The 25,081-nt window shown below is 47.1% G+C and overlaps 2 protein-coding genes and 1 long non-coding RNA gene across 4 annotated transcripts; all 3 read right to left on the bottom strand.

The window, feature by feature from the left end:
- Positions 1-7,806: 7,806 nt before the first annotated feature.
- Positions 7,807-10,855, bottom strand: glod5 (glyoxalase domain containing 5). Its single transcript, XM_024406787.2, has 4 exons — positions 10,738-10,855; positions 10,158-10,346; positions 8,764-8,919; positions 7,807-8,590 (listed from the first exon to the last, which is right to left on the bottom strand). The coding sequence occupies exons 1-4, from the start codon at positions 10,792-10,794 to the stop codon at positions 8,456-8,458; spliced, it is 537 nt and encodes a 178-aa protein (XP_024262555.1). The 5' UTR covers positions 10,795-10,855; the 3' UTR covers positions 7,807-8,455.
- Positions 10,856-14,778: 3,923 nt separating this feature from the next.
- LOC121846964 lies at positions 14,779-16,051 on the bottom strand. Its single transcript, XR_006083968.1, has 2 exons — positions 15,293-16,051; positions 14,779-15,260 (listed from the first exon to the last, which is right to left on the bottom strand). It is a non-coding gene; the product is annotated as an uncharacterized LOC121846964 (long non-coding RNA).
- A 41-nt stretch (positions 16,052-16,092) lies between these two features.
- On the bottom strand, positions 16,093-22,437 carry LOC112238214 (E3 ubiquitin-protein ligase RLIM). Of its 2 annotated transcripts, none has more exons than XM_042326179.1 (4): positions 22,288-22,437; positions 20,477-20,711; positions 19,300-19,407; positions 16,093-19,076 (listed from the first exon to the last, which is right to left on the bottom strand). In XM_042326179.1, the coding sequence occupies exons 2-4, from the start codon at positions 20,643-20,645 to the stop codon at positions 17,011-17,013; spliced, it is 2,343 nt and encodes a 780-aa protein (XP_042182113.1). In that variant the 5' UTR covers positions 20,646-20,711; positions 22,288-22,437; the 3' UTR covers positions 16,093-17,010. The 2 variants fall into 2 exon arrangements, with proteins under 2 accessions (XP_042182113.1, XP_042182114.1); XM_042326180.1 differs by having other exon boundaries at positions 20,477-20,708.
- Positions 22,438-25,081: the final 2,644 nt, after the last annotated feature.

The raw sequence follows: 25,081 nt of genomic DNA, 5'->3' as shown, positions 1-25,081 counted from the left end.
AGGACCTAGACCTGATGGATGGGTAGGCAGTAAGAACAGGAAGTTAGGGACCTAAGCCTGATGGATGGGTAGGCAGTAAGAACAGGAAGTTAGGACCTAAGCCTGATGGATGGGTAGGCAGTAAGAACAGGAAGTTAGGACCTAAGCCTGATGGATGGGTAGGCAGTAAGAACAGGAAGTTAGGACCTAAGCCTGATGGATGGGTAGGCAGTAAGAACAGGAAGTTAGGACCTAGACCTGATGGATGGGTAGGCAGTAAGAACAGGAAGTTAGGACCTAAGCCTGATGGATGGGTAGGCAGTAAGAACAGGAAGTTAGGACCTAAGCCTTATGGATGGGTAGGCAGTAAGAACAGGAAGTTAGGACCTAAGCCTGATGGATGGGTAGGCAGTAAGAACAGGAAGTTAGGACCTAGACCTGATGGATGGGTAGGCAGTAAGAAGAGGAAGTTAGGGACCTAAGCCTGAGTGATGGGTAGGCAGTAAGAACAGGAAGTTAGGGACCTAAGCCTGATGGATGGGTAAGAACAGGAAGTTAGGACCTAAGCCTGATGGATGGGTAAGAACAGGAAGTTAGGACCTAAGCCTGATGGATGGGTAGACAGTAAGAACAGGAAGTTAGGACCTAAGCCTGATGGATGGGTAGGCAGTAAGAACAGGAAGTTAGGACCTAAGCCTGATGGATGGGTAGGCAGTAAGAACAGGAAGTTAGGACCTAAGCCTGATGGATGGGTAGGCAGTAAGAACAGGAAGTTAGGACCTAAGCCTGATGGATGGGTAGGCAGTAAGAACAGGAAGTTAGGACCTAAGCCTGATGGATGGGTAGGCAGTAAGAACAGGAAGTTAGGACCTAAGCCTGATGGATGGGTAGGCAGTAAGAACAGGAAGTTAGGACCTAAGCCTGATGGATGGGTAGGCAGTAAGAACAGGAAGTTAGGACCTAAGCCTGATGGATGGGTAGGCAGTAAGAACAGGAAGTTAGGACCTAAGCCTGATGGATGGGTAGGCAGTAAGAAGAGGAAGTTAGGGACCTAAGCCTGATGGATGGGTAGGCAGTAAGAAGAGGAAGTTAGGGACCTAAGCCTGATGGATGGGTAGGCAGTAAGAAGAGGAAGTTAGGGACCTAAGCCTGATGGATGGGTAGGCAGTAAGAACAGGAAGTTAGGACCTAAGCCTGATGGATGGGTAGGCAGTAAGAACAGGAAGTTAGGACCTAAGCCTGATGGATGGGTAAGAACAGGAAGTTAGGGACCTAAGCCTGATGGATGGGTAAGAACAGGAAGAACCTAAGCCTGATGGATGGGTAAGAACAGGAAGTAGGACCTAAGCCTGATGGATGGGTAGGCAGTAAGAACAGGAAGTTAGGACCTAAGCCTGATGGATGGGTAGGCAGTAAGAACAGGAAGTTAGGGACCTAAGCCTGATGGATGGGTAGGCAGTAAGAACAGGAAGTTAGGACCTAAGCCTGATGGATGGGTAGGCAGTAAGAACAGCAAGTTAGGACCTAAGCCTGATGGATGGGTAAGAACAGGAAGTTAGGACCTAAGCCTGATGGATGGGTAAGAACAGGAAGTTAGGACCTAAGCCTGATGGATGGGTAGGCAGTAAGAACAGGAAGTTAGGACCTAAGCCTGATGGATGGGTAGGCAGTAAGAACAGGAAGTTAGGACCTAAGCCTGATGGATGGGTAAGAACAGGAAGTTAGGGACCTAAGCCTGATGGATGGGTAGGCAAAGAACAGGAAGTTAGGACCTAAGCCTGATGGATGGGTAGAGTAAGAACAGGAAGTTAGGGACCTAAGCCTGATGGATGGGCAGTAAGAACAGGAAGTTAGGACCTAAGCCTGATGGATGGGTAAGAACAGGAAGTTAGGACCTAAGCCTGATGGATGGGTAAGAACAGGAAGTTAGGACCTAGGCCTGATGGATGGGCAGTAAGAACAGGAAGTCAGGACCTAAGCCTGATGGATGGGTGGTAAGAACAGGAAATTAGGACCTAGGCCTGATGGATGGGTAGGCAGTAAGAACAGGAAGTTAGGGACCTAGACCTGATGGATGGGTAGGCAGTAAGAACAGGAAGTTAGGACCTAAGCCTGATGGATGGGTAAGAACAGGAAGTTAGGACCTAAGCCTGATGGATGGGTAGGCAGTAAGAACAGGAAGTTAGGACCTAAGCCTGATGGATGGGTAAGAACAGGAAGTTAGGGACCTAAGCATGATGGATGGGTAGACAGTAAGAACAGGAAGTTAGGGACCTAAGCCTGATGGATGGGTAAGAACAGGAAGTTAGGGACCTAAGCCTGATGGATGGGTAAGAACAGGAAGTTAGGACCTAAGCCTGATGGATGGGTAAGAACAGGAAGTTAGGACCTAAGCCTGATGGATGGGTAGGCAGTAAGAACAGGAAGTTAGGGACCTAAGCCTGATGGATGGGTAGGCAGTAAGAACAGGAAGTTAGGACCTAAGCCTGATGGATGGGTAGGCAGTAAGAACAGGAAGTTAGGACCTAAGCCTGATGGATGGGTAGGCAGTAAGAACAGGAAGTTAGGACCTAAGCCTGATGGATGGGTAGGCAGTAAGAACAGGAAGTTAGGACCTAAGCCTGATGGATGGGTAGGCAGTAAGAACAGCAAGTTAGGACCTAAGCCTGATGGATGGGTAAGAACAGGAAGTTAGGACCTAAGCCTGATGGATGGGTAAGAACAGGAAGTTAGGACCTAAGCCTGATGGATGGGTAGGCAGTAAGAACAGGAAGTTAGGACCTAAGCCTGATGGATGGGTAAGAACAGGAAGTTAGGGACCTAAGCCTGATGGATGGGTAGGCAGTAAGAACAGGAAGTTAGGACCTAAGCCTGATGGATGGGTAGGCAGTAAGAACAGGAAGTTAGGGACCTAAGCCTGATGGATGGGTAAGAACAGGAAGTTAGGACCTAAGCCTGATGGATGGGTAAGAACAGGAAGTTAGGACCTAAGCCTGATGGATGGGTAAGAACAGGAAGTTAGGGACCTAGACCTGATGGATGGGTAGGCAGTAAGAACAGGAAGTTAGGACCTAAGCCTGATGGATGGGTAGGCAGTAAGAACAGGAAGTTAGGGACCTAAGCCTGATGGATGGGTAGGCAGTAAGAACAGGAAGTTAGGACCTAAGCCTGATGGATGGGTAGGCAGTAAGAACAGGAAGTTAGGGACCTAAGCCTGATGGATGGGTAAGAACAGGAAGTTAGGACCTAAGCCTGATGGATGGGTAAGAACAGGAAGTTAGGACCTAAGCCTTATGGATGGGTAGGCAGTAAGAACAGGAAGTTAGGACCTAAGCCTGATGGATGGGTAGGCAGTAAGAACAGGAAGTTAGGGACCTAAGCCTGATGGATGGGTAAGAACAGGAAGTTAGGACCTAAGCCTGATGGATGGGTAAGAACAGGAAGTTAGGACCTAAGCCTGATGGATGGGTAGGCAGTAAGAACAGGAAGTTATGACCTAAGCCTGATGGATGGGTAAGAACAGGAAGTTAGGATCTAAGCCTGATGGATGGGTAAGAACAGGAAGTTAGGACCTAAGCCTGATGGATGGGTAAGAACAGGAAGTTGGGTAGGCAGTAAGAACAGGAAGTTAGGACCTAAGCCTGATGGATGGGTAGGCAGTAAGAACAGGAAGTTAGGACCTAGACCTGATGGATGGGTAGGCAGTAAGAACAGGAAGTTAGGACCTAAGCCTGATGGATGGGTAGGCAGTAAGAACAGGAAGTTAGGACCTAAGCCTGATGGATGGGTAGGCAGTAAGAACAGCAAGTTAGGACCTAAGCCTGATGGATGGGTAAGAACAGGAAGTTAGGACCTAAGCCTTATGGATGGGTAGGCAGTAAGAACAGCAAGTTAGGGACCTAAGCCTGATGGATGGGTAAGAACAGGAAGTTAGGGACCTAAGCCTGATGGATGGGTAGGCAGTAAGAACAGGAAGTTAGGACCTAAGCCTGATGGATGGGTAGACAGTAAGAACAGGAAGTTAGGGACCTAAGCCTGATGGATGGGTAAGAACAGGAAGTTAGGGACCTAAGCCTGATGGATGGGTAAGAACAGGAAGTTAGGACCTAAGCCTGATGGATGGGTAAGAACAGGAAGTTAGGGACCTAGACCTGATGGATGGGTAGGCAGTAAGAACAGGAAGTTAGGACCTAAGCCTGATGGACGGGTAGGCAGTAAGAACAGGAAGTTAGGACCTAAGCCTGATGGATGGGTAGGCAGTAAGAACAGCAAGTTAGGACCTAAGCCTGATGGATGGGTAAGAACAGGAAGTCAGGACCTAAGCCTGATGGATGGGTGGTAAGAACAGGAAATTAGGACCTAGGACTGATGGATGGGTAGGCAGTAAGAACAGGAAGTTAGGGACCTAGACCTGATGGATGGGTAGGCAGTAAGAACAGGAAGTTAGGACCTAAGCCTGATGGATGGGTAAGAACAGGAAGTTAGGGACCTAAGCCTGATGGATGGGTAAGAACAGGAAGTTAGGACCTAAGCCTGATGGATGGGTAAGAACAGGAAGTTAGGACCTAGGCCTGATGGATGGGCAGTAAGAACAGGAAGTCAGGACCTAAGCCTGATGGATGGGTAGGCAGTAAGAACAGGAAGTTAGACCTAAGCCTGATGGATGGGTAGGCAGTAAGAACAGGAAGTTAGGACCTAAGCCTGATGGATGGGTAAGAACAGGAAGTTAGGACCTAAGCCTGATGGATGGGTAAGAACAGGAAGTTAGGACCTAAGCCTGATGGATGGGTAGGCAGTAAGAACAGGAAGTTAGGACCTAAGCCTGATGGATGGGTAGGCAGTAAGAACAGGAAGTTAGGACCTAAGCCTGATGGATGGGTAAGAACAGGAAGTTAGGGACCTAAGCATGATGGATGGGTAGACAGTAAGAACAGGAAGTTAGGGACCTAAGCCTGATGGATGGGTAAGAACAGGAAGTTAGGGACCTAAGCCTGATGGATAAGAACAGGAAGTTAGGATCTAAGCCTGATGGATGAAGAACAGGAAGTTAGGACCTAAGCCTGATGGATGGGTAAGAACAGGAAGTTGGGTAGGCAGTAAGAACAGGAAGTTAGGACCTAAGCCTGATGGATGGGTAGACAGTAAGAACAGGAAGTTAGGGACCTAAGCCTGATGGATGGGCAGTAAGAACAGGAAGTTAGGATCTAAGCCTGATGGATGGGTAAGAACAGGAAGTTAGGACCTAAGCCTGATGGATGGCAGTAAGAACAGGAAGTCAGGACCTAAGCCTGATGGATGGGCAGTAAGAACAGGAAGTTAGGACCTAAGCCTGATGGATGGGTAGGCAGTAAGAACAGGAAGTTAGGACCTAAGCCTTATGGATGGGCAGTAAGAACAGGAAGTCAGGACCTAAGCCTGATGGATGGGCAGTAGAACAGGAAGTTAGGACCTAGGCCTGATGGATGGGCAGTAAGAACAGGAAGTTAGGACCTAGGCCTGATGCATGGGCCTGATGGATGGTTGGGAATTAAGAACAGGAAGTCAGGACCTAGGCCTGATGGATGGGTAGGCAGTAAGAACAGGAAGTTAGGACCTAAGCCTGATGGATGGGTAGGCAGTAAGAACAGGAAGTTAGGACCTAAGCCTGATGGATGGGTAGGCAGTAAGAACAGGAAGTTAGGACCTAAGCCTGATGGATGGGTAAGAACAGGAAGTTAGGGACCTAGACCTGATGGATGGGTAGGCAGTAAGAACAGGAAGTTAGGACCTAAGCCTGATGGATGGGTAGGCAGTAAGAACAGGAAGTTAGGACCTAAGCCTGATGGATGGGTAGGCAGTAAGAACAGGAAGTTAGGATCTAAGCCTGATGAATGGGTAGGCAGTAAGAACAGCAAGTTAGGACCTAAGCCTGATGGATGGGTAAGAACAGGAAGTTAGGACCTAAGCCTTATGGATGGGTAGGCAGTAAGAACAGCAAGTTAGGACCTAAGCCTGATGGATGGGTAGGCAGTAAGAACAGCAAGTTAGGACCTAAGCCTGATGGATGGGTAAGAACAGGAAGTTAGGACCTAAGCCTGATGGATGGGTAAGAACAGGAAGTTAGGACCTAAGCCTGATGGATGGGTAAGAAGAACAGGAAGTTAGGGACCTAAGCCTGATGGATGGGTAAGAACAGGAAGTTAGGACCTAAGCCTGATGGATGGGTAAGAACAGGAAGTTAGGACCTAAGCCTGATGCATGGGTAAGAACCGGAAGTTGGGTAGGCAGTAAAAACAGGAAGTTAGGACCTAAGCCTGATGGATGGGTAAGAACAGGAAGTTGGGTAGGCAGTAAGAACAGGAAGTTAGGACCTAAGCCTGATGGATGGGCACTAACAGGAAGATTGTTTCCCTCCTCCAGCACCATGCCTGTCAGTGTTTTGTGTGTGTGTCAATGTGTATCCTGTTGGTTTTCCATGGATCAGTTCACAGTAATGTGAAGACCAGTATGGAGAAGACCAACATCCCCCATAATGTTTTACAGTTAAATAACCAAATCTCTGAGCCAACCTCTACACTCACAGTAACAAGTTACGTGACACATTTACATTGGGAACACCCCAGTTACACATAGAAGGGCTTGTTTTATGTATTGCATTCAGCCATAATACAGACCTAAACACAAGCAGCTAGACCAGGGGGACAGGATGTTCAGAAAGCTATAATGCCTCTTAATTGCCATAATATTTAGTTTTTCACATCTTACTATTTCAGGGCACTTTAAGTAGCTGAGCTTAGCCAGCCAAAATGAAATGGAGACTTTGTTCCAGCAGGTTTTGTAGTGAGACTGCCAGAGCAGGAGAATAGTTGGAGAGAAAACAGAGTGCCTCCTAAATAGACCCATATCTACTCCTAAATAGACCCATATCTACTTTTGATCAGTGCCCCATAAGGAGAAGGGTACTGTGTCCCACACTATATTGCACTTACCCTCTGACTGTTAGTTTAGATATGTCCCACGTGGAACAATATTCCCTACACAGTGTACTACTGTAGATCCCAATGGACCCTGGTCAAGACTAATGAGCTATATAGTTATTAGGGTGTCATTTGTGATGCATACAGTGTGTAATAAGGCCCTGGGGTAGCCTGCCCGCTGAAGCTATCTGACCAGTCAACCCTGCTAACTGAAACAACAAGCTGTGTTGTTGGGACTAGCCTGCCTGCTGATGCTCTCTGACCAGTCAGCCCTGCTAGCTGAAACAACAAGCTGTGTTGTTGGGACTAGCCTGCCTGCTGATGCTCTCTGACCAGTCAACCCTGCTAGCTGAAACAACAAGCTGTGTTGTTGGGACTAGCCTGCCTGCTGATGCTCTCTGACCAGTCAGCCCTGCTAGCTGAAACAACAAGCTGTGTTGTTGGGACTAGCCTGCCTGCTGATGCTCTCTGACCAGTCAACCCTGCTAGCTGAAACAACAAGCTGTGTTGTTGGGACTAGCCTGCCTGCTGACGCTATCTGACCAGTCAGCCCTGCTAACTGAAACAACAAGCTGTGGCTACATGACGTCAATATGAACTGAACAGCCTCTGTAACAGAGTGGACTGGCCAGAGCCATTGATAAACAGGTCTAAACAGGGCCAGCTGGAGTTAGAGTTACAGCATTTAGTTATGATAGTATCTGTAATGCTACATTTACATCGTAAAAATGGACTTTGGTTTTTGTTGAATCAACGCTGACTGACCAGAAAGTTGAAAATACTCCATGTAGATACTGAATCGACGCAGACTGACCAGAAAGTGAATCGATGCAGACTGACCTACTGTAGATATGGTTCTGCTTCAAACAACTATTTTGCCTCTTTCATTTTTTTATTTAACAAGGCAAGTCATCACCCCAAACAACAAGGAATTGGCTAACATACAGATCTGGCTAGGCCAAAACATGACACGTAGGAACTACGTTGTTGTCCTCATAAAGGTTACCTTAGCACTAACTCTTCAGTCTAACTACTGTTATCTTTCTGACAAAAGACAAATAAGTTGGCTGAGCAAAAACACACAAAATATAAGAATGCCCTTTGTTCTTCTGTTGCAGTTAAATGGTTGTTCTAAGGCTGTTGAAGGTAGATGTTTAGCTAAAGGCTGTTGAAGGTAGATGTTTAGCTAAAGGCTGTTGAAGGTAGATGTTTAGCTAAAGGCTGTTGAAGGTAGATGTTTAGCTAAAGGCTGTGGAAGGTAGATGTTTAGCTAAAGGCTGTTGAAGGTAGATGTTTAGCTAAAGGCTGTTGAAGGTAGATGTTTAGCTAAAGGCTGTTGAAGGTAGATGTTTAGCTAAAGGCTGTTGAAGGTAGATGTTTAGCTAAAGGCTGTTGAAGGTAGATGTTTAGCTAAAGGCTGTTGAAGGTAGATGTTTAGCTAAAGGCTGTTGGTCTGTTGAAGGTAGCTGTTTAGCTAAAGGATGTTGGTTGTACATGTAGTTAGAGGTTGACATAAGGCCTCAGTCCTTTGTTGGTTGGTTGTAGTTAGAGACCTCTATCAGGTTGTGGTCTGGGTCTCTGAAGTAGAGAGATGTGATGGGTCCAACAGCGCCACTCCTCTCCACTGGACCCTCCTCTATCTCCACACCACACGCCTGCAGGTGACAGATAGATGAGACAGTCACACAGGGACTTTCAGGACATGGCAGAACAGCATCCTACTAGAAGACAGCATGTCCATCCATATGGTTATGGTGGAGGACTGGAACCATGTAGTAGATAACTTGGAGGTGTAGCGGCTGTGTGTGTGCGTGTGTGTGTGTGTCACCTGTAGGTGTGTAGCTACAGCAGCCAGGGGGGTGAGGGTGATGAGACAGAGGTCAGCTGATCCTGAGGTGGGTCTCAAAGCCTTGGGTTCAAACTCCTGACCCACCTGGTGCAGGTTCAACTTCTGCTTCCCAAAACACAGCGCCTTACGGTTACCCTGGGGTAAAGAAGAAGAGAGACTGGTCAAGGCTACCATCTGCTGGGGTTTTAATAAGAGACTGGTCAAGGCTACCATCTGCTGGGGTTTAATAAGAGACTGGTCAAGGCTACCATCTGCTGGGGTTTAATAAGAGACTGTTCAATGCTACCATCTGCTGTGGGTTTTAATAAGAGACTGGTCAATGCTACCATCTGCTGGGGTTTAATAAGAGACTGGTCAAGCTGCTACCATCTGCTGGGGTTTAATGGGGTTTCTGCTGGGGTTTTAATAAGAGACTGGTCAAGGCTACCATCTGCTGGGGTTTAATAAGAGACTGGTCAATGCTACCATCTGCTGGGGTTTTAATAAGAGACTGGTCAATGCTACCATCTGCTGGGGTTTTAATAAGAGACTGGTCAATGCTACCATCTGCTGGGGTTTAATAAGAGACTGTTATGCTACCATCTGCTGGGGTTTTAATAAGAGAGACTGGTCAAGGCTACCATCTGCTGGGGTTTAATAAGAGAGACCATCTGCTGGGGTTTAATAAGAGACTGGTCAAGGCTACCATCTGCTGGGGTTTTAATAAGAGAGACTGGTCAAGGCTACCATCTGCTGGGGTTTTAATAAGAGACTGGGGGTTTTAATAAGAGACAAGGCTACCATCTGCTGGGGTTTTAATAAGAGACTGGTCAAGGCTACCATCTGCTGGGGTTTAATAAGAGACTGGTCACCATCTGCTGGGGTTTTACCATCTGCTGGGGTTTAATAAGAGACTGGTCAATTACCATCTGCTGGGGTTTAATAAGAGACTGGTCAAGGCTACCATCTGCTGGGGTTTAATAAGAGAGACTGGTCAAGGCTACCATCTGCTGGGGTTTTAATAAGAGAGACTGGTCAAGGCTACCATCTGCTGGGGTTTTAATAAGAGAGACTGGTCAAGGCTACCATCTGCTGGGGTTTTAATAAGAGATTGGTCAAGACTACCATCTGCTGGGGTTTAATAAGAGACTGTTCAATGCTACCATCTGCTGGGGTTTTCCACATAGTTACACAGTCCAGTTGGAGTGTATCTATGATTTATTTAATGACCTTGTTGGTTGTTAGCAAATCTATTGTGGAAACGACCACAGGCAGAACAGTAGAAAACGTTGACAACCTATGTTTTATCCAAAGTAGAATAATTAACGTTTCAGTAAAACTGATCAATAGACTAATCATTGATTATGCAGTCTGTGTCAGTACTCAGAATGTACCTTAAAGGTGATGACCTCCATGCCCAGGACAGAGGAGTAGAAGGTGCAGGTGTCTGGAACACTCTTCACGGTCAACACAAGGTGGTCCAGGTGACTCATCTGTACAGGGCCGGAGCTCTTACATCTCACCCCCAACGACACCACGGGTAGACCCCGCACCCCCAACACAGCCAGCCCACAGGACTGTAGCTGAGACAACATGGCCAGAGACAGATGGGTGAATGTAGGTGTGCAAAAAAATCATGCATGTAAAGAAATATTCACATGAACGTGTAGACAGCGTCCCTACGTGGTCAAATGAAGTAGTACTATGATAAATTCAGCAAAAATCTGGGGTTAACTGTATTCGGGTAATTACGGTAAATCGGTCAACTGTAGCGGTGTTGTTTCTTAAAGTTGTAGAATTCGATATGAATTACACATTCTAAACACAAGTTAGTAGCTTACAATTGAATACATAAGTTGTACTGTAGACGACTACACATGCCCCTCGTTAATAAAAGTGTCTTCCAAAGACAAGGCACTATTCTGTAGCTCCGTTTCAGAACAGGTGACATTCGTTTTATTCTACAGGTCTTACCTGGCGGTAAATCCCTTGAAAACGCCCCAAGTGACAACCTAAAGTCCGGAGCACCATCGTTCCTTTAGTAGAGTTGAAAAGAAATGGATGACATTCCACCCTTCACTTCCTTCTTATTGCCTTGACCATAATACCGTAATTGCTAGAGTTTTTTGCCTACCACATAATTTTCTTTAGCCTTTATTTAACCAGGGAAGTCAGTTAAGAACAAAAACTTATTTTACAATTACGGCCAACCCCGTCCAAATCCTCCAATAACCCGTGCGACGCTGGGCCAATTATGCGCCGCCACTATGGGACTCCCGATCATGGCCGGTTGTGATACAGCCCGGAATCGAACCAGTGTCTGTAGTTACGCCTCTAGCACTGAGACAGTCCATTAGATCGCTGAGACACTCGTGAGCAAAGTTATGGGAATCTTGATGAACTTCCTTCACAACAGCTCTGCGCGGCAAAGCGCAAGTAGAATGAACACAGAACAATTAGACAGATATTTCACGGATCTATATACTTGAGGCATCCGCTCAGCGTTTCTGCTCACAACCAAATATGGTGCTGAGAGGAAGCCCAGTGTCCGGGAGTGAGAGAGGAGAGAACGAGATGGATTTTGGCCGATATTCTGCTAATTTTCTCGTAGATTAAACAGTTGATCTCAATACAGTTTTCAGTTCCCAGAACTAAAATATGTAACGAACAGAGTGGACTAACACGGAACCCAAACCGGCTGCGCGCGTGCATCGTGCATAAATGTATTTTGCCCCGCCCCACACCAAACGCGATCACAACAGGCAGGTTAAAATATCAAAACAAACTCTGAACCAATGACATCAATTTGGGGACAGGTCGAAAAGCATTAAACATGTATGGCTATTTAGCTAGTTAGTGTTTATATCCCAGGACAAAACAGAACAGCTGAGTTGTTATTTTACCTGGAAATGCACAAGGTCCTCTACTCCGACAATTAATCCACACATAAAACGGTCAACCGAATCGTTTCTAGTCATCTCTCCTCCTTCCAGGCTTTTTCATCTTTGAACTTATATGGTGATTGGCATCTAAACTTTCATTGTATTACCACAATGACCGGCAACAATGTTTAACAAAGTTCGTCTTTCAATCACCCACGTGGGTATAACCAATGAGGAGATGACACGTGGGTACCTGCTTCTATAAACCAATGAGGAGAGGACTTTCAGCGCGATCTGCGTCAGAAATAGGAATGAGTTCTATCTTAGCCGTTGGCGTCGCAGACGCTCGTTGGCGCGCGCGAGCAGTGTGGGTGCAATAATTGAATAACATGGATTTCTAAATGTATTTTGCGACGCTCGCGCACGCGACGTGTCCGGTCTGGTCAGCATGTGAGTTGTGTATACTTTACCCTTTGCCAACATTTATAAAAAATGGCATTGTTTAGGAGTGCAGAGGCAAATTGAGTTAATGCACACGCGCATTAGGCGTTCCCTAATGGAAATATGCAAATGTTAGCTAGCTCATGCTTGGCTCTGCCCACTACGAGTAATTAGTTCCCGGGCAGTGGTCTAGTTTAGTTTAGTTATAAACATCTTCGGGGGGAATGCCCTGACACGCATAGGCCATATCACTGTAAATGTCTCACGGCCAATGTAGAATGCCGGTATCTGATTGACCATGCAATGCCTTTCATGCTGCGTTCATAACCAAGTGGGAAGGTGGTATTTATCACATGTATAAAACTGGGGAAAATCCACTTAAAACGCCCCAATATATACAGTGCCTTCAGAAAGTATTCAGACCCCTTGACTTTTTCCTCATTTTGTTCGGTTACAGCCTTATTCTAAAAGACATTCAATTGTCGTCCCCCATCTACACAATACCCCATAACGACAAAGTAAAAACAAGTTCAGAAATATAATTTTATTTTTTTACGAATATATGACATTTACCTATGTATTCAGACCCTTTACGCAGTACTTTGTTGAATCAAGTCTTCTTGGTTATGACGCTATGAGCTTGGCACACCTGTATTTGGGGAGTTTCTCCCATTCTTCTCTGCAGATCCTCTCAAGCTCTTGTCAGGTTGGATGGGGAGCGTTGCTGCACAGCTATTTTCAGGTCTCTCCAGAGATGTTCAATCGGGATCAAGTCCGGGGTCTGGCTGGGCCTCTCAAGGACATACAGAGACAAGTCCCGAAGCCACTCCTGTGTTGTCTTGGCTGCGTGATCAGGGTCATTGTCCTGATGGAAGGTGAACCTTCACCCCAGTCTGAGGTCCGGAGCGATCTGGAGTAGGTTTTCATCAAGGATCTCTCTGTACTTTGTTCCGCTCATCTTTGCCTTGATCCTGACTAGTCTCCCAGTCCCTGCCTCTGAAAAACACCCCCACAGCATGATGCTGCCACCACCACGCTTCACCGTAGGGATGGTGCCACCACCACGCTTCACCGTCGGGATGGTGCCACCACCACGCTTCACCGTCGGGATGCTGCCACCAACACGCTTCACCGTAGGGATGGTGCCACCACCACGCTTCACCGTCGGTGATGCTGCCACCACCACGCTTCACCGTAGGGATGCTGCCACCACCACGCTTCACCGTAGGGATGGTGCCACCACCACGCTTCACCGTCGGGATGCTGCCACCAACACGCTTCACCGTAGGGATGGTGCCACCACCACGCTTCACCGTCGGGATGCTGCCACCACCACGCTTCACCGTAGGGATGGTGCCACGTTTTTTTTAAGAGATGTGCCGCTTAATATTCAGGCCAGAGTTCAATCCTGGTTTCATCAGACCAGAAAATCTTGTTTCTCATGGTCTGAGTCTTTAGGAGCCTTTTGGCAAACTCCAAGTGGGCTGTCATGTGACTTACTGAGGAGTGGCTTCCGTCTGGCCACTCTACCATAAAGGCCTGATTGGTGGAGTGCTGCAGAGATGGTTGCCCTTCTGAAGGTTCTCCCATCTCCACGAGGAACTCTGGAGCTCTGTCAGAGTGACCATCAGGTTCTTGGTCACATCCCTGACCAAGGCCCTTCTCCCCCGATTGCTAAGTTTGGCCTGATGGCCATCTCTAGGAAGTTTTGGTGGTTCCAAACATCTTCCATTTAAGAATGATTGAGGCCACTGTGTTCTTGGGGACCTTCAGTGCTGCAGAATCTTTTTGGTACGCTTCCCCAGATCTGTCTCAACACAATCCTGTCTCGGAGCGCTACAGACAATTCCTTCGACCTCTTGGCTTGGGTTTTGCACTGTCAACTGTGGGAACTTATGTAGACAGGTGTGTGCCTTTCCAAATCATGTCCAATCAATTGAATTTACCACAGGTGGACTCCAATCAAGTTGTAGAAACATCTCAAGGATGATCAATGGAAATATGATGCACCTGAGCTCAATTTCGAGTCTCATAGCAAAGGGTCTGAATACTTGTGAAAAAATGTCTAAAAACCTGTTTTTGCTTTGTCATTACAGGGTATTGTGATGTCATTACGGGGTATTGTGGGGGCAGGGTAGCCTAGTGGTTAGAGCGTTGGACTAGGAACCAGAAGGTTGCCAGTTCAACCCCCCAAGCTGACAAGGTATTTGAAAATAAGAATTTGATCTTAACTGACTTGCCTAGTTAAATAAAGGTAATAAATTATGGGGTATTGTGATGTCATTACAGGGGTATTGTGATGTCATTATGTAGATTGCTGAGGAAATATATTTATTTCATCTATTTTAGAACAAGGCTGTAACGTAACAAAATGTGGAAAAAGTCAAGGGGTCTGAATACTTTCCAAATGCACTGTATTTCATGATAGAGAGGTGCCCTTTGTGAACATACGGATATTAAACTACAGCCTGTTAAAATACAGAACTGGCCTGTGACCCAAACAACCTATTCCCTTTATTGTGCACTTCTTTTCACCAGAGCCCATAGGACTCCGGTCAAAAGTAAGTCACTATAGGGAATAGGGAGCCGTTTGGGACCAATGCAACATAGTGCAGTAGGAGGCCTTGATGAAGACAGCCAGGTTAGTAAGACAGAAAGACACAATACACTTCATTTACAACTGGTCATTATCAACAATAACAGAGCTTCAACCACCCAAAACTTTATTTGTACAGGGAGGAGGTAATGACGGCAACCGTGAGAACACATGGAACCTATAGAATGTGATGTCATCATGGCATGGAACACTCCCTCCCTCTGTGTGAACAGCCAACCTACAGCATCCTACAGGCCCACCGCTCAACAAGAAAGAGCGCTATATCAGAATGTACAGAAAGAACCAAGCTCAAGAAAATAAAAAGATTAACACATTTTTAAAAGGGAACAAGTCTTCGTTTTAACTGTGAATATTCAGTCTACAATATTTTAGAAATAATAATATACAAGTTTAGAATATTACACTTCTTCAGTTTTCCCACTCTATAGTTATTGCACTGGTGTTCCAGATATGAAGATGTCTCTTGGTGGTAGAAGTTCTAGGCCAAAACACAGGACAGAGGCAGCAGCCTGGCCGGCGTCTAACCTGGCCTGGCTTTAACCTGGCCGGGGTCTAACCTGGCCTGGCTTTTACCTGGCCGGGGTCTAACCTGGCAGGGTTCTAACCTGGCCTGGCTTTACCTGGCAGGGGTCTAACCTGGCCTGAGTCTAACCTGGCCTGGCTTTAACCTGGCCAGGGTCTAACCTGGCCGGGGTCTAACCTGGCCTGGCCGGGGTCTAACCTGGCCTGGCCAGGGTTTAACCTGGCCTGGGTTAGACACAGGGCTTAACCCTGGCCCGGCAGGGGTCTAAATCCAGATCCTTCATGCAACACCACATGGAACCCATAAATGTGATTCCCAAACGGCACTATCCCCGATATAGAGCAGTACTTCTGACTAGTCTTATGGGTAGTGCACTATATAGAGATAGGGTGGTGAAGACGGAGCCATAATGCAGCCGTCTGTTCACTTCCTGGTCATATGGTAGCAGAACCAACAGGTTGTCATAGTGACAGGGTTAGGATCATAAGGAGGTTGTCATTATCATTCAGGGCCCGTATCCATAAAGTGTCCCAGAGTAGGAGTGATGATCTAGGATCAGTTGGCCCTTTTAGGTCATAATGAATAAGATTATATGGACATTATATGGACTGACCCCGCCCCCACTGACGGACTGATCCTAGACCCCCACTGACGGACTGATCCTAGACCCCCACTGACGGACTGATCCTAGACCCCCACTGACGGACTGATCCTAGACCGCCCACTGACGGACTGATCCTAGACCCCCCACTGACGGACTGATCCTAGACCCCCACTGACGGACTGATCCTAGAACCCCCACTGACGGACTGATCCTAGAACCCCCACTGAGACCCCCAACCCCCACTGACGGACTGATCCTAGACCCCCAATGACGGACTGATCCTAGACCCCCCCCACTGACGGACTGATCCTAGACCCCCACTGACGGACTGATCCTAGACCCCCACTGACGGACTGATCCTAGACCCCCACTGACGGACTGATCCTTGACCCCCACTGACGGACTGATCCTAGACCCCCACTGATACTGTGATATGCTTTGTGTACACAGGCCAGGTCATGATGAAACACTGTCAGAGGGCAGAAATAGAAACAGGCCAGATCAATGCTTCATGTGATGGGCTAGAGTTAGACTACATACGAGCATCAGTTAACAGATACCCACATCCCATCTCAACGACGGTTCAACACAATTCATAATCAGTACTATTGGTCCGATGTCCTGAATATGATGCAATACGAGTCCAAATAAACTGATAGAATTCCCAACGGAATCCAAGTCCGTCACATCTTGTTCTCCCCATTAAAGCCTGTACAACATTCTACAGTTTTAACTTAAAAACTAATTCAGCAAGCTTTGACACACTGACAGTCTGTGAGCCGTTCCAGAGTATTGATAAATGCAGTTAAGTCTTTCAGGTGGAGAGCAGGGTCAGGTGGGGACAGTGGAGTCCCTTTTGGGGTAAGACAGGTAGGGGAGAGTGGGGTCTGTTAGCCAACAGGGGACAATTGCATCTCTTTCTCACGTCTCTTCCTACAGAGTCTATGAGGACATCACCTTCCTTCCTTCCTGTCAGTCTCTCTGTCTCAGTCTCTCTGTCTTGTCTGTCTGTCCAAACACCAGCATGTCAGTTGGATAAAAGTCAGTGATGGCTTAAGAATGAAAACATGAACAATGTAAATGGTCTGACTAGGAGAAAGGCCTGCAGAACTGACACGGTGTTATATACTGGAGCTGTATGCCTGGAGCACCGCTGACCCCTGACCTCCAGCTCTCCAGGTTAGACCACACTCTCCCGGTTAGCAGACACCAACACGGCCCTGCGGCAGATAGGACAGGTGGAGTTCTCAGACAACCAGCGGTCGATACAGTGAACATGGTACTCATGAGAACAGGGCAACTTCCTCAACTTGTTCCCCTCAGCATACTCTGTGATACACACACTGCAGGTCTTCAGAGCATCACTCTCCCCAAAGTTCCTGGTGGAGAGGTTGTCGATCTGCTCCTTGGTGAGTCCTCTGGGCTGTTCCTCATCCTCATCATTCAGGAGGAAGAAGTGAGCAAGGCGGAGGAAGGGTAGTGACCCTGGTTCCTCCAGACTGATGGGGGCACGGGGCCGAGCTCGCCCCTCCCTGGGGGTGCCCCCTACCCCTAAACCTATCACGGGGGACAGACCTAGACCCATCCCGTCCTCCCCCTCCCTCTCCTCTGTCCTTGCCTCCCCGACTCCTCCAATACTATGCCCGCTCACTGAGACAGGAGGCTCCGCCCCCTCCGCCATGCCGGCTACTCCCCCGTCGGGAGTATTGAGCGCCTCGGCCAGGTCGGCAGCGCCAGTGGGGTTACCACCGCCACGGTTTGAGTCCGAGGAGTCAGAGTCTGAGTCCATGAAGTAGCTGAGCTCTCCGAAGCCGGTCATGATCTGTCGTATCATGGTCTGCAGAGCCATGGAGGTGGCCTCTCCCAACCCTGCATCACTGATCCTCCTGATGGGGATCCTGATGGTGCTGACGTACGTCCTCACACCCGCACGCTCGGACCGGGAGAAGGTCCTGCGGAACCCACCCCTCTCACTCTCGTACAGGAAGGTGTTGTTGGAGTTCTGGGAGCGTGAGCGGGTTCTGTTAGCAATGCTGTCCCTCTGGCGGTACTCACCTGGACGAACACGACGCACCTGCAGGTCCAGCATGATGGTGGGGGGACGTCGTCCTGCTGCTCCCTCCCCGCCCGCGGCCTCTCCCTCCTGGGGTGGGGTGGTACCGGGCTCTGGGGCGTTCCCAGAACCTGTGTCAAACCCTGTTCCGGCTGACTGGGCCTCGTACTCTGCGGTGCTCTGCCGGGACAGAACATGCTGTCGAGTCCGTGAGCTTCCCTCTGCGGGTGCCTGGGTGGCGGGGCTGTGTGAGGTGGCTGAGGTGGGGACGTGGCGGGGGAGTCGGTCCAGGGTGAGGGGGGAACGACTTCGTGTGGTGCGAGCCCTGGTCCGGCGCTGCTCAGGGCTACGGCTGCGGGCTCGTCTCTGGCCCCGTCGCGGAGGCTCCTCGGGGGGCGGGCTAGGAGGGGCAGGGGCGGCTGGAGGGGCCTGCACCAGGGGACTGGCAGGTCTGGAGACAGGAGGGGTGGTGGTGACAGAGCTGGGCGGCTGTGGGACTACCTCTACTACTAACTCTGGGACCATCTCTGCTTCTACTTCAGCCTCTGGCTCAGCTTCTACTTCAGCCTCTGGCTCAGCTTCTACTTCAGCCTCTGGCTCAGCTTCTACTTCAGCCTCTGGCTCAGCTTCTACTTCAGCCTCTGGCTCAGCTTCTACTTCAGCCTCTGGCTCAGCTTCTACTTCAGCCTCTGGCTCAGCTTCTACTTCAGCCTCTGGCTCAGCTTCTACTTCAGCCTCTGGCTCAGCTTCTACTTCAGCCTCTGGCTCAGCTTCTACTTCAGCCTCTGGCTCAGCTTCTACTTCAGCCTCTGGCTCCATCTCCGCTTCTGGTTCCACTATGACAGCCATCTCCTCCACAACTGGTTCCTCCAGCACCTCTCCTGTCTCCATGGGCACCTCCGTCCCCGCCTCAGGCTGGACCTCCACCCCATTGCCAGGTGCTCTAGTTGGGGCCTCCTCCTGCGCCTCGGCCTCCCCCTCTGCGCGGGCCTGCTGCTCAGCCAGGTTACGGTTAACGTTGATCTCCAGACTGAACCGGAAGTCTCCGCTGTTTGGGTTGGTCCGGCTCACCGCCCGCCATGACTGGTTGCCTCGGTGACCACTGCGGGTGGTGTTGCCTGTCCGCCTGACGGTGTTCAGCCAATCCAAGAGGGTGTCGCCGTTAGACGGGTCCTCTGGACCTTCTGCCAGTTCTAATGGAAGACAGAACATAACATTCTAATGGAAGACAGAACATATCAACATTCTAATGGAAGACAGAACATATCAACATTCTAATGGAAGACAGAACATATCAACATTCTAATGGTTTGCAGTGACGGTCATAATGTCACCATTAAGGACTCCATCTTTAAAAGTTGATGAACTTTTAATTTCGGCTTGAAAGACATAATGAAAAGTACAGAGGAGCCTTACCACCTGTAGCTTCTCCAGTCTCACTGGTGTTGATGCTAGGCTGCTGCTGCTCTGGTCCATCCTTAATCTGCTGCAGCCGACTCAACAACTCCTCTGCTGTGATCTCACCTAGGAGGGATGAAACTACAACTCAGTACACCAACACTGGCTCTAACTGCCTTCATTTACTACTGGAAATACCCAGGTATTTGCCCATAAAGCTGTAGTTTGTCTCCTGGTTACACAGCAACAGGACAGTACTGAGAACCACCAGACTTACCAGGACAGGCCCTGTCCTCTCACTGCTCTCCCCAGGAAAGGTGTTCCACTAGCGGATGCTCCAAACATACTGCCCACCCCACTGACCTGGATGTGGCATGATAAGAAAAACTCAAACCTGAGACAACAACTTTCGATAGCCAATCTAAAAAACTGACCGAAAATGTAATTCAACCCAGTCTGCAGGAGAGAAATAAAGCCCTAAATCAAAAAGAACGCAAAGACATTAACTTTTTAAATGAGATAGAAAACTCATGTCTACAATGCTGTTAACCCCCATATGTATTACAGTTACCTGGGGTTCACAGCAGGTTGTTGTCTAATGAGGTGTGTTAGTGGTTTATAACAGGTGAATTAAAGGAGAGTCAGTTACCTGGGGTTCACAGCAGGTTGTTGTCTAATGAGGTGTGTTAGTGGTTTATAACAGGTGAATTAAAGGAGAGTCAGTTACCTGGGGTTCACAGCAGGTTGTTGTCTAATGAGGTGTGTTAGTGGTTTATAACAGGTGAATTAAAGGAGAGTCAGTTACCTGGGGTTCACAGCAGGTTGTTGTCTAATGAGGTGTGTTAGTGGTTTATAACAGGTGAATTAAAGGAGAGTCAGTTACCTGGGGTTCACAGCAGGTTGTTGTCTAATGAGGTGTGTTAGTGGTTTATAACAGGTGAATTAAAGGAGAGTCAGTTACCTGGGGTTCACAGCAGGTTGTTGTCTAATGAGGTGTGTTAGTGGTTTATAACAGGTGAATTAAAGGAGAGTCAGTTACCTGGGGTACCCAGCAGGTTGTTGTCTAATGAGGTGTGTTAGTGGTTTATAACAGGTGAATTAAAGGAGAGTCAGTTACCTGGGGTTCACAGCAGGTTTTTGTCTAATGAGGTGTGTTAGTGGTTTATAACAGGTGAATTAAAGGAGAGTCAGTTACCTGGGGTACCCAGCAGGTTGTTGTCTCTCATCAGCCGGTAGTCTGCCTCACTCAGGTTGTTGACAAACTGGTAGAAGGCCTCCTCCCGGTCTAGCCGGTCCCGTTGCCGCCTGCGCTGGGCCTCTGGTTGGTCACTGGCGCCCGGCTCGGAACTGTCGGAGCCCTCCATCGGGTGTCGAAGGGAGAGAAGCTGGAGATAAACGCTGTCTATCGCTGAGTCACCACGATCCAGCTGCTAGGGATAATCAATCAAATGTGATCAATCAAAATGTATTTATACATGAGCAGTTGTCAAAATGTGCCTTTACAGTAGCCTGGCCTAGAACCCAATGAGAAGCCAGGTAGAGCCAGGAAAAAGTCCCTAGAAGGAAGAAACCTCGAGAGGAAGCAGGCTGAGAGAAGCAGGCCATCGCCATCCTCTTCTGGCTGTACCGGGTCGACAATAGAAATGCCTAGCTGCATCTTCGACACACTGACACAGTCAGCAGGTGGGGAAGTCCACAGACAGGTGATCTGATTTATGACATGCAGCACATTAATAAAACACACATATTTTGATGTTATTGACCAGGACTAAATGACATCAACAAATAGCAGAAAGCAGGTTAACTAGCCAGCTAATTAGCTACTAAGTTAGCTAGCGTTCAATAAACTATAGTTCTTAATAAGGACGTTTCCGATATCAAGGAAAATCTTTCCTGGCTTGGTGGGCATCGTGTACTCTGATGCAACAATGTCTCCTCCTTTAAAAAAGCAGTCCTAACGGAGTCCCGTGTTTTGATAATAATAATAATAATAATAATAATAATAATAATCAGCAGCAGCAGCAGCAGCTAACCAGTCAGACCAAAGTCGACAAAAACAAAATGGAATCTGGGGAGCTAACCATTAGCATGCTAGCTAACACCCTTAGCATCTGGCTGGAAATGGCATCTGAAATATGGAGAAAACAGCTCGTGTTAACTCAGCGAGCTAACGATATACTAACATCATTATTATTTTATGATTTCAAGTTGTCAAGACTAAATGTAGCTATCTAGTTAAGACATTCGTCTGGCCAACAGACCATTTAATAACATTGGCTAACAGGCTAAGGAGAAACCGTTTAAACTTGCAGTCATCAGCTCTTCGGATGCCTTTTGTGTAAAAGGTTAAATATAGACATCCACTTACACACAAAATTATATGATTAAGTTGTTCTTCTATACACGAAACGTTTTTAGCGACTTTACGTTGTTTTTGCTGTTCATAACTGGCTAGCCAACTATTAAGTAAATGAATGAATACCTGGAAACAATGTTAACTACCTACCTGACATATTGTCATCAACACGAAACGAAGCCAGTAAATCAACGCTCATCTAACCTACCCACCTATCTATCTAGGTGGCGAAGCTAGTCAGTTAGCTAGGTGGCGAAGCTAGTCAGTTAGCTAGGTGATGAAGCTAGTCAGTTAGCTAGGTGTTGAAGCTAGTCAGTTAGCTAGGTGATGAAGCTAGTCAGTTAGCTAGGTGTTGAAGCTAGTCAGTTAGCTAGGTGATGAAGCTAGTCAGTTAGCTAGGTGTTGAAGCTAGTCAGTTAGCTAGGTGATGAAGCTAGTCAGTTAGCTAGGTGTTGAAGCTAGTCAGTTAGCTAGGTGTTGAAGCTAGTCAGTTAGCTAGGTGTTGAAGCTAGTCAGTTAGCCAACACCTTCCCGAAGTTAAGAGTTTTAGCTGCTTGCTAAAGCGCCAGCTAGCTAACAGGTTAGCACAATTTAACAGCCCACTTTATATCTAGTTAACAACATTTAAATATGTCATACATTCACAGTACCTGTCTTGTATTTGTGTCGTTATTCGTTATCTTGGACTTTGGTCGTTTTATTCTAACAAATCCGCTTGAATATTTGGGTACGGTCTTAGGATTCCATTTTCTCCATCATTGTACAGAGATCTTCCGGAAACTGGGGGAGCATGAAACGGAAGTTTGTTTTTGGTCTGGTACTTTGACTGCAGCGCAATGCTGTGGTGAGAGGTGGAATTGTCAAAAAGCAGATCAATTATTGCATGCAACATTAAAGGTGTAATAATGAATGTAAAATCAATATGACCAATGTAGCCACTACTACTACAATTAGTCTGGGTGGCCGTTTGATTAGATGTTCAGGAGTCTTATGGCTTGAGGGGTAGAAGCTGTTTAGAAACCTCTTGGACCTAGACTTGGCGCTCCGGTACTGCTTGCCGTGCGTTAGCAGAGAGAACAGTCTATGACTGGGGTGGCTGGGTTGGTTATGTAGGCTTCTTCTAACCCATCACTTTCTACTACATATAAGAATGCGATTAAATGATATCTTTACATAAAAAAATCAAAGTCTATCACAATTACAGTCATTACAATAAATGTTATACCCCTTGATCTTCAAAAATAGGCCTTGGAAGTATGGATGTATAGATTAGCTAAATTGTTTTATCTTATTAGCCAGCCCTACTGTGTTGTTTATGATTTTATTGTCATGGAGGACTGATGTGGCTCATTGATTTGAGTTGAAAAATAAATGCTGCACTCATGGAATGGCATGCTTTGATCACTACTGAAAAGGGCTATTTACATGTGAAAAATGAATGTCATATTCTGCATTTGCTACAGGCCTATTGTTTACCTTTTAGTTGGTGGCACATTGATATCTTGATAATATGCAGCTGTTTAAAGGGCAAGTCCACAGATGAAATAATAACAAAACGGTCGCCCCGCCTCTGTTTTGGTAAAACGCTGAGGGATGGGCCTGGAGAAATGTAACCACTCTCAGATTAATAGACAGAGCTGTGGATGCAAGGACTGACCATCCATGATATCAACATATTATTTTAACCATGTTATGAGGCTATACATTGTTTATATTTACAATGTTTAAAACATTAGAGAAAAACAAGCTGATATGTTGGGTTCTCATGGAGTGTGACAGTTGAACTAAGCTCATGGGGCATTTATAAGTTATATTCTTCAACAATCAATGAATATATATAATTTATAAGTCCATAAATGGATGTAGCAACTACAGATTTCCCCTTTAATTAATCCTCTACGGGATCGGTGTCCCGGGACGGTTGAACTAACGAGCACTAATGTGATTAACATGATGTTGTAAAAGGACATAGACATGTCTTATATGGGCAGAAAGCTTCAATTCCTGTTAATCTGCACTGTCCAATTAACAGTAACTATTACAGTGAACAAATACCATGGTATTGTTTGAGGAGAGTGCACAACAACAAAACACTTCTATCACGGTAACTGGTTTGATACATTCACCTCTGAAGGTAAATAATGTACTTACATTCAGTAATCTGGCTCTGATCTGTCATCCTGAGGGTCCCATAGATAAATTGTAGCATAGTTTTGTTTGATAAAATCCATTTTTATATATCAAATGTAGGAACTGGGTTCTACAGTTTGACCCCACTGCTATCTCTGGCTACACACACACCCCACCTGGCCATCTAGATGTGTGAAGGTTGGTGTAATTTATGTAGTGATGCTAATGATCCATCATGTATGACATTCCTGGGAGTGTGTTTTTATTATTATTTTTTTAACTAGGCAAGTCAGTTAATAACAAATTCTTATTTTCAATAACAGCCTAGGTACGGTGGGTTAACACCTAGGTACGGTGGGTTAACACCTAGGTACCGGTGGATTAACACCTAGGTACGGTGGGTTAACACCTAGGTACGGTGGGTTAACACCTAGGTACGGTGGGTTAACACCTAGGTACGGTGGGTTAACACCTAGGTACGGTGGGTTAACACCTAGTTAACACCTAGGTACGGTGGGTTAACACCTAGGTACGGTGGGTTAACACCTAGGTACCGGTGGATTAACACCTAGGTACGGTGGGTTAACACCTAGGTACGGTGGGTTAACACCTAGGTACGGTGGATTAACACCTAGGTACGGTGGGTTAACACCTAGGTACGGTGGATTAACACCTAGGTACGGTGGGTTAACACCTAGGTACGGTGGATTAACACCTAGGTAACACCTAGGTACGGTGGATTAACACCTAGGTACGGTGGGTTAACACCTAGGTACGGTGGGTTTAACACCTAGGTACGGTGGAACACCTTAACACCTAGGTACGGTGGGTTAACACCTAGGTACGGTGGATTAACACCTAGGTACGGTGGGTTAACACCTAGGTACGGTGGGTTAACACCTAGGTACGGTGGGTTAACACCTAGGTACGGTGGGTTAACACCTAGGTACGGTGGGTTAACACCTAGGTACGGTGGGTGGATTAACACCTAGGTACGGTGGGTTAACACCTAGGTACGGTGGGTTAACACCTAGGTACGGTGGGTTAACACCTAGGTACGGTGGATTAACACCTAGGTACCGGTGGATTAACACCTAGGTACGGTGGATTAACACCTAGGTACGGTGGATTAACACCTAGGTACGGTGGGTTAACACCTAGGTACGGTGGATTAACACCTAGGTACGGTGGATTAACACCTAGGTACGGTGGATTAACACCTAGGTACCGGTGGATTAACACCTAGGTACCGGTGGATTAACACCTAGGTACGGTGGGTTAACACCTAGGTACGGTGGATTAACACCTAGGTAC

Source organism: Oncorhynchus tshawytscha, linkage group LG08, assembly GCF_018296145.1.
Source record: "Oncorhynchus tshawytscha isolate Ot180627B linkage group LG08, Otsh_v2.0, whole genome shotgun sequence".
NCBI lineage: Eukaryota > Metazoa > Chordata > Actinopteri > Salmoniformes > Salmonidae > Oncorhynchus > Oncorhynchus tshawytscha.
The sequence above is the reverse complement of the archived record's forward strand: the minus strand, read 5'-3'. Positions and strand labels throughout refer to the sequence as shown.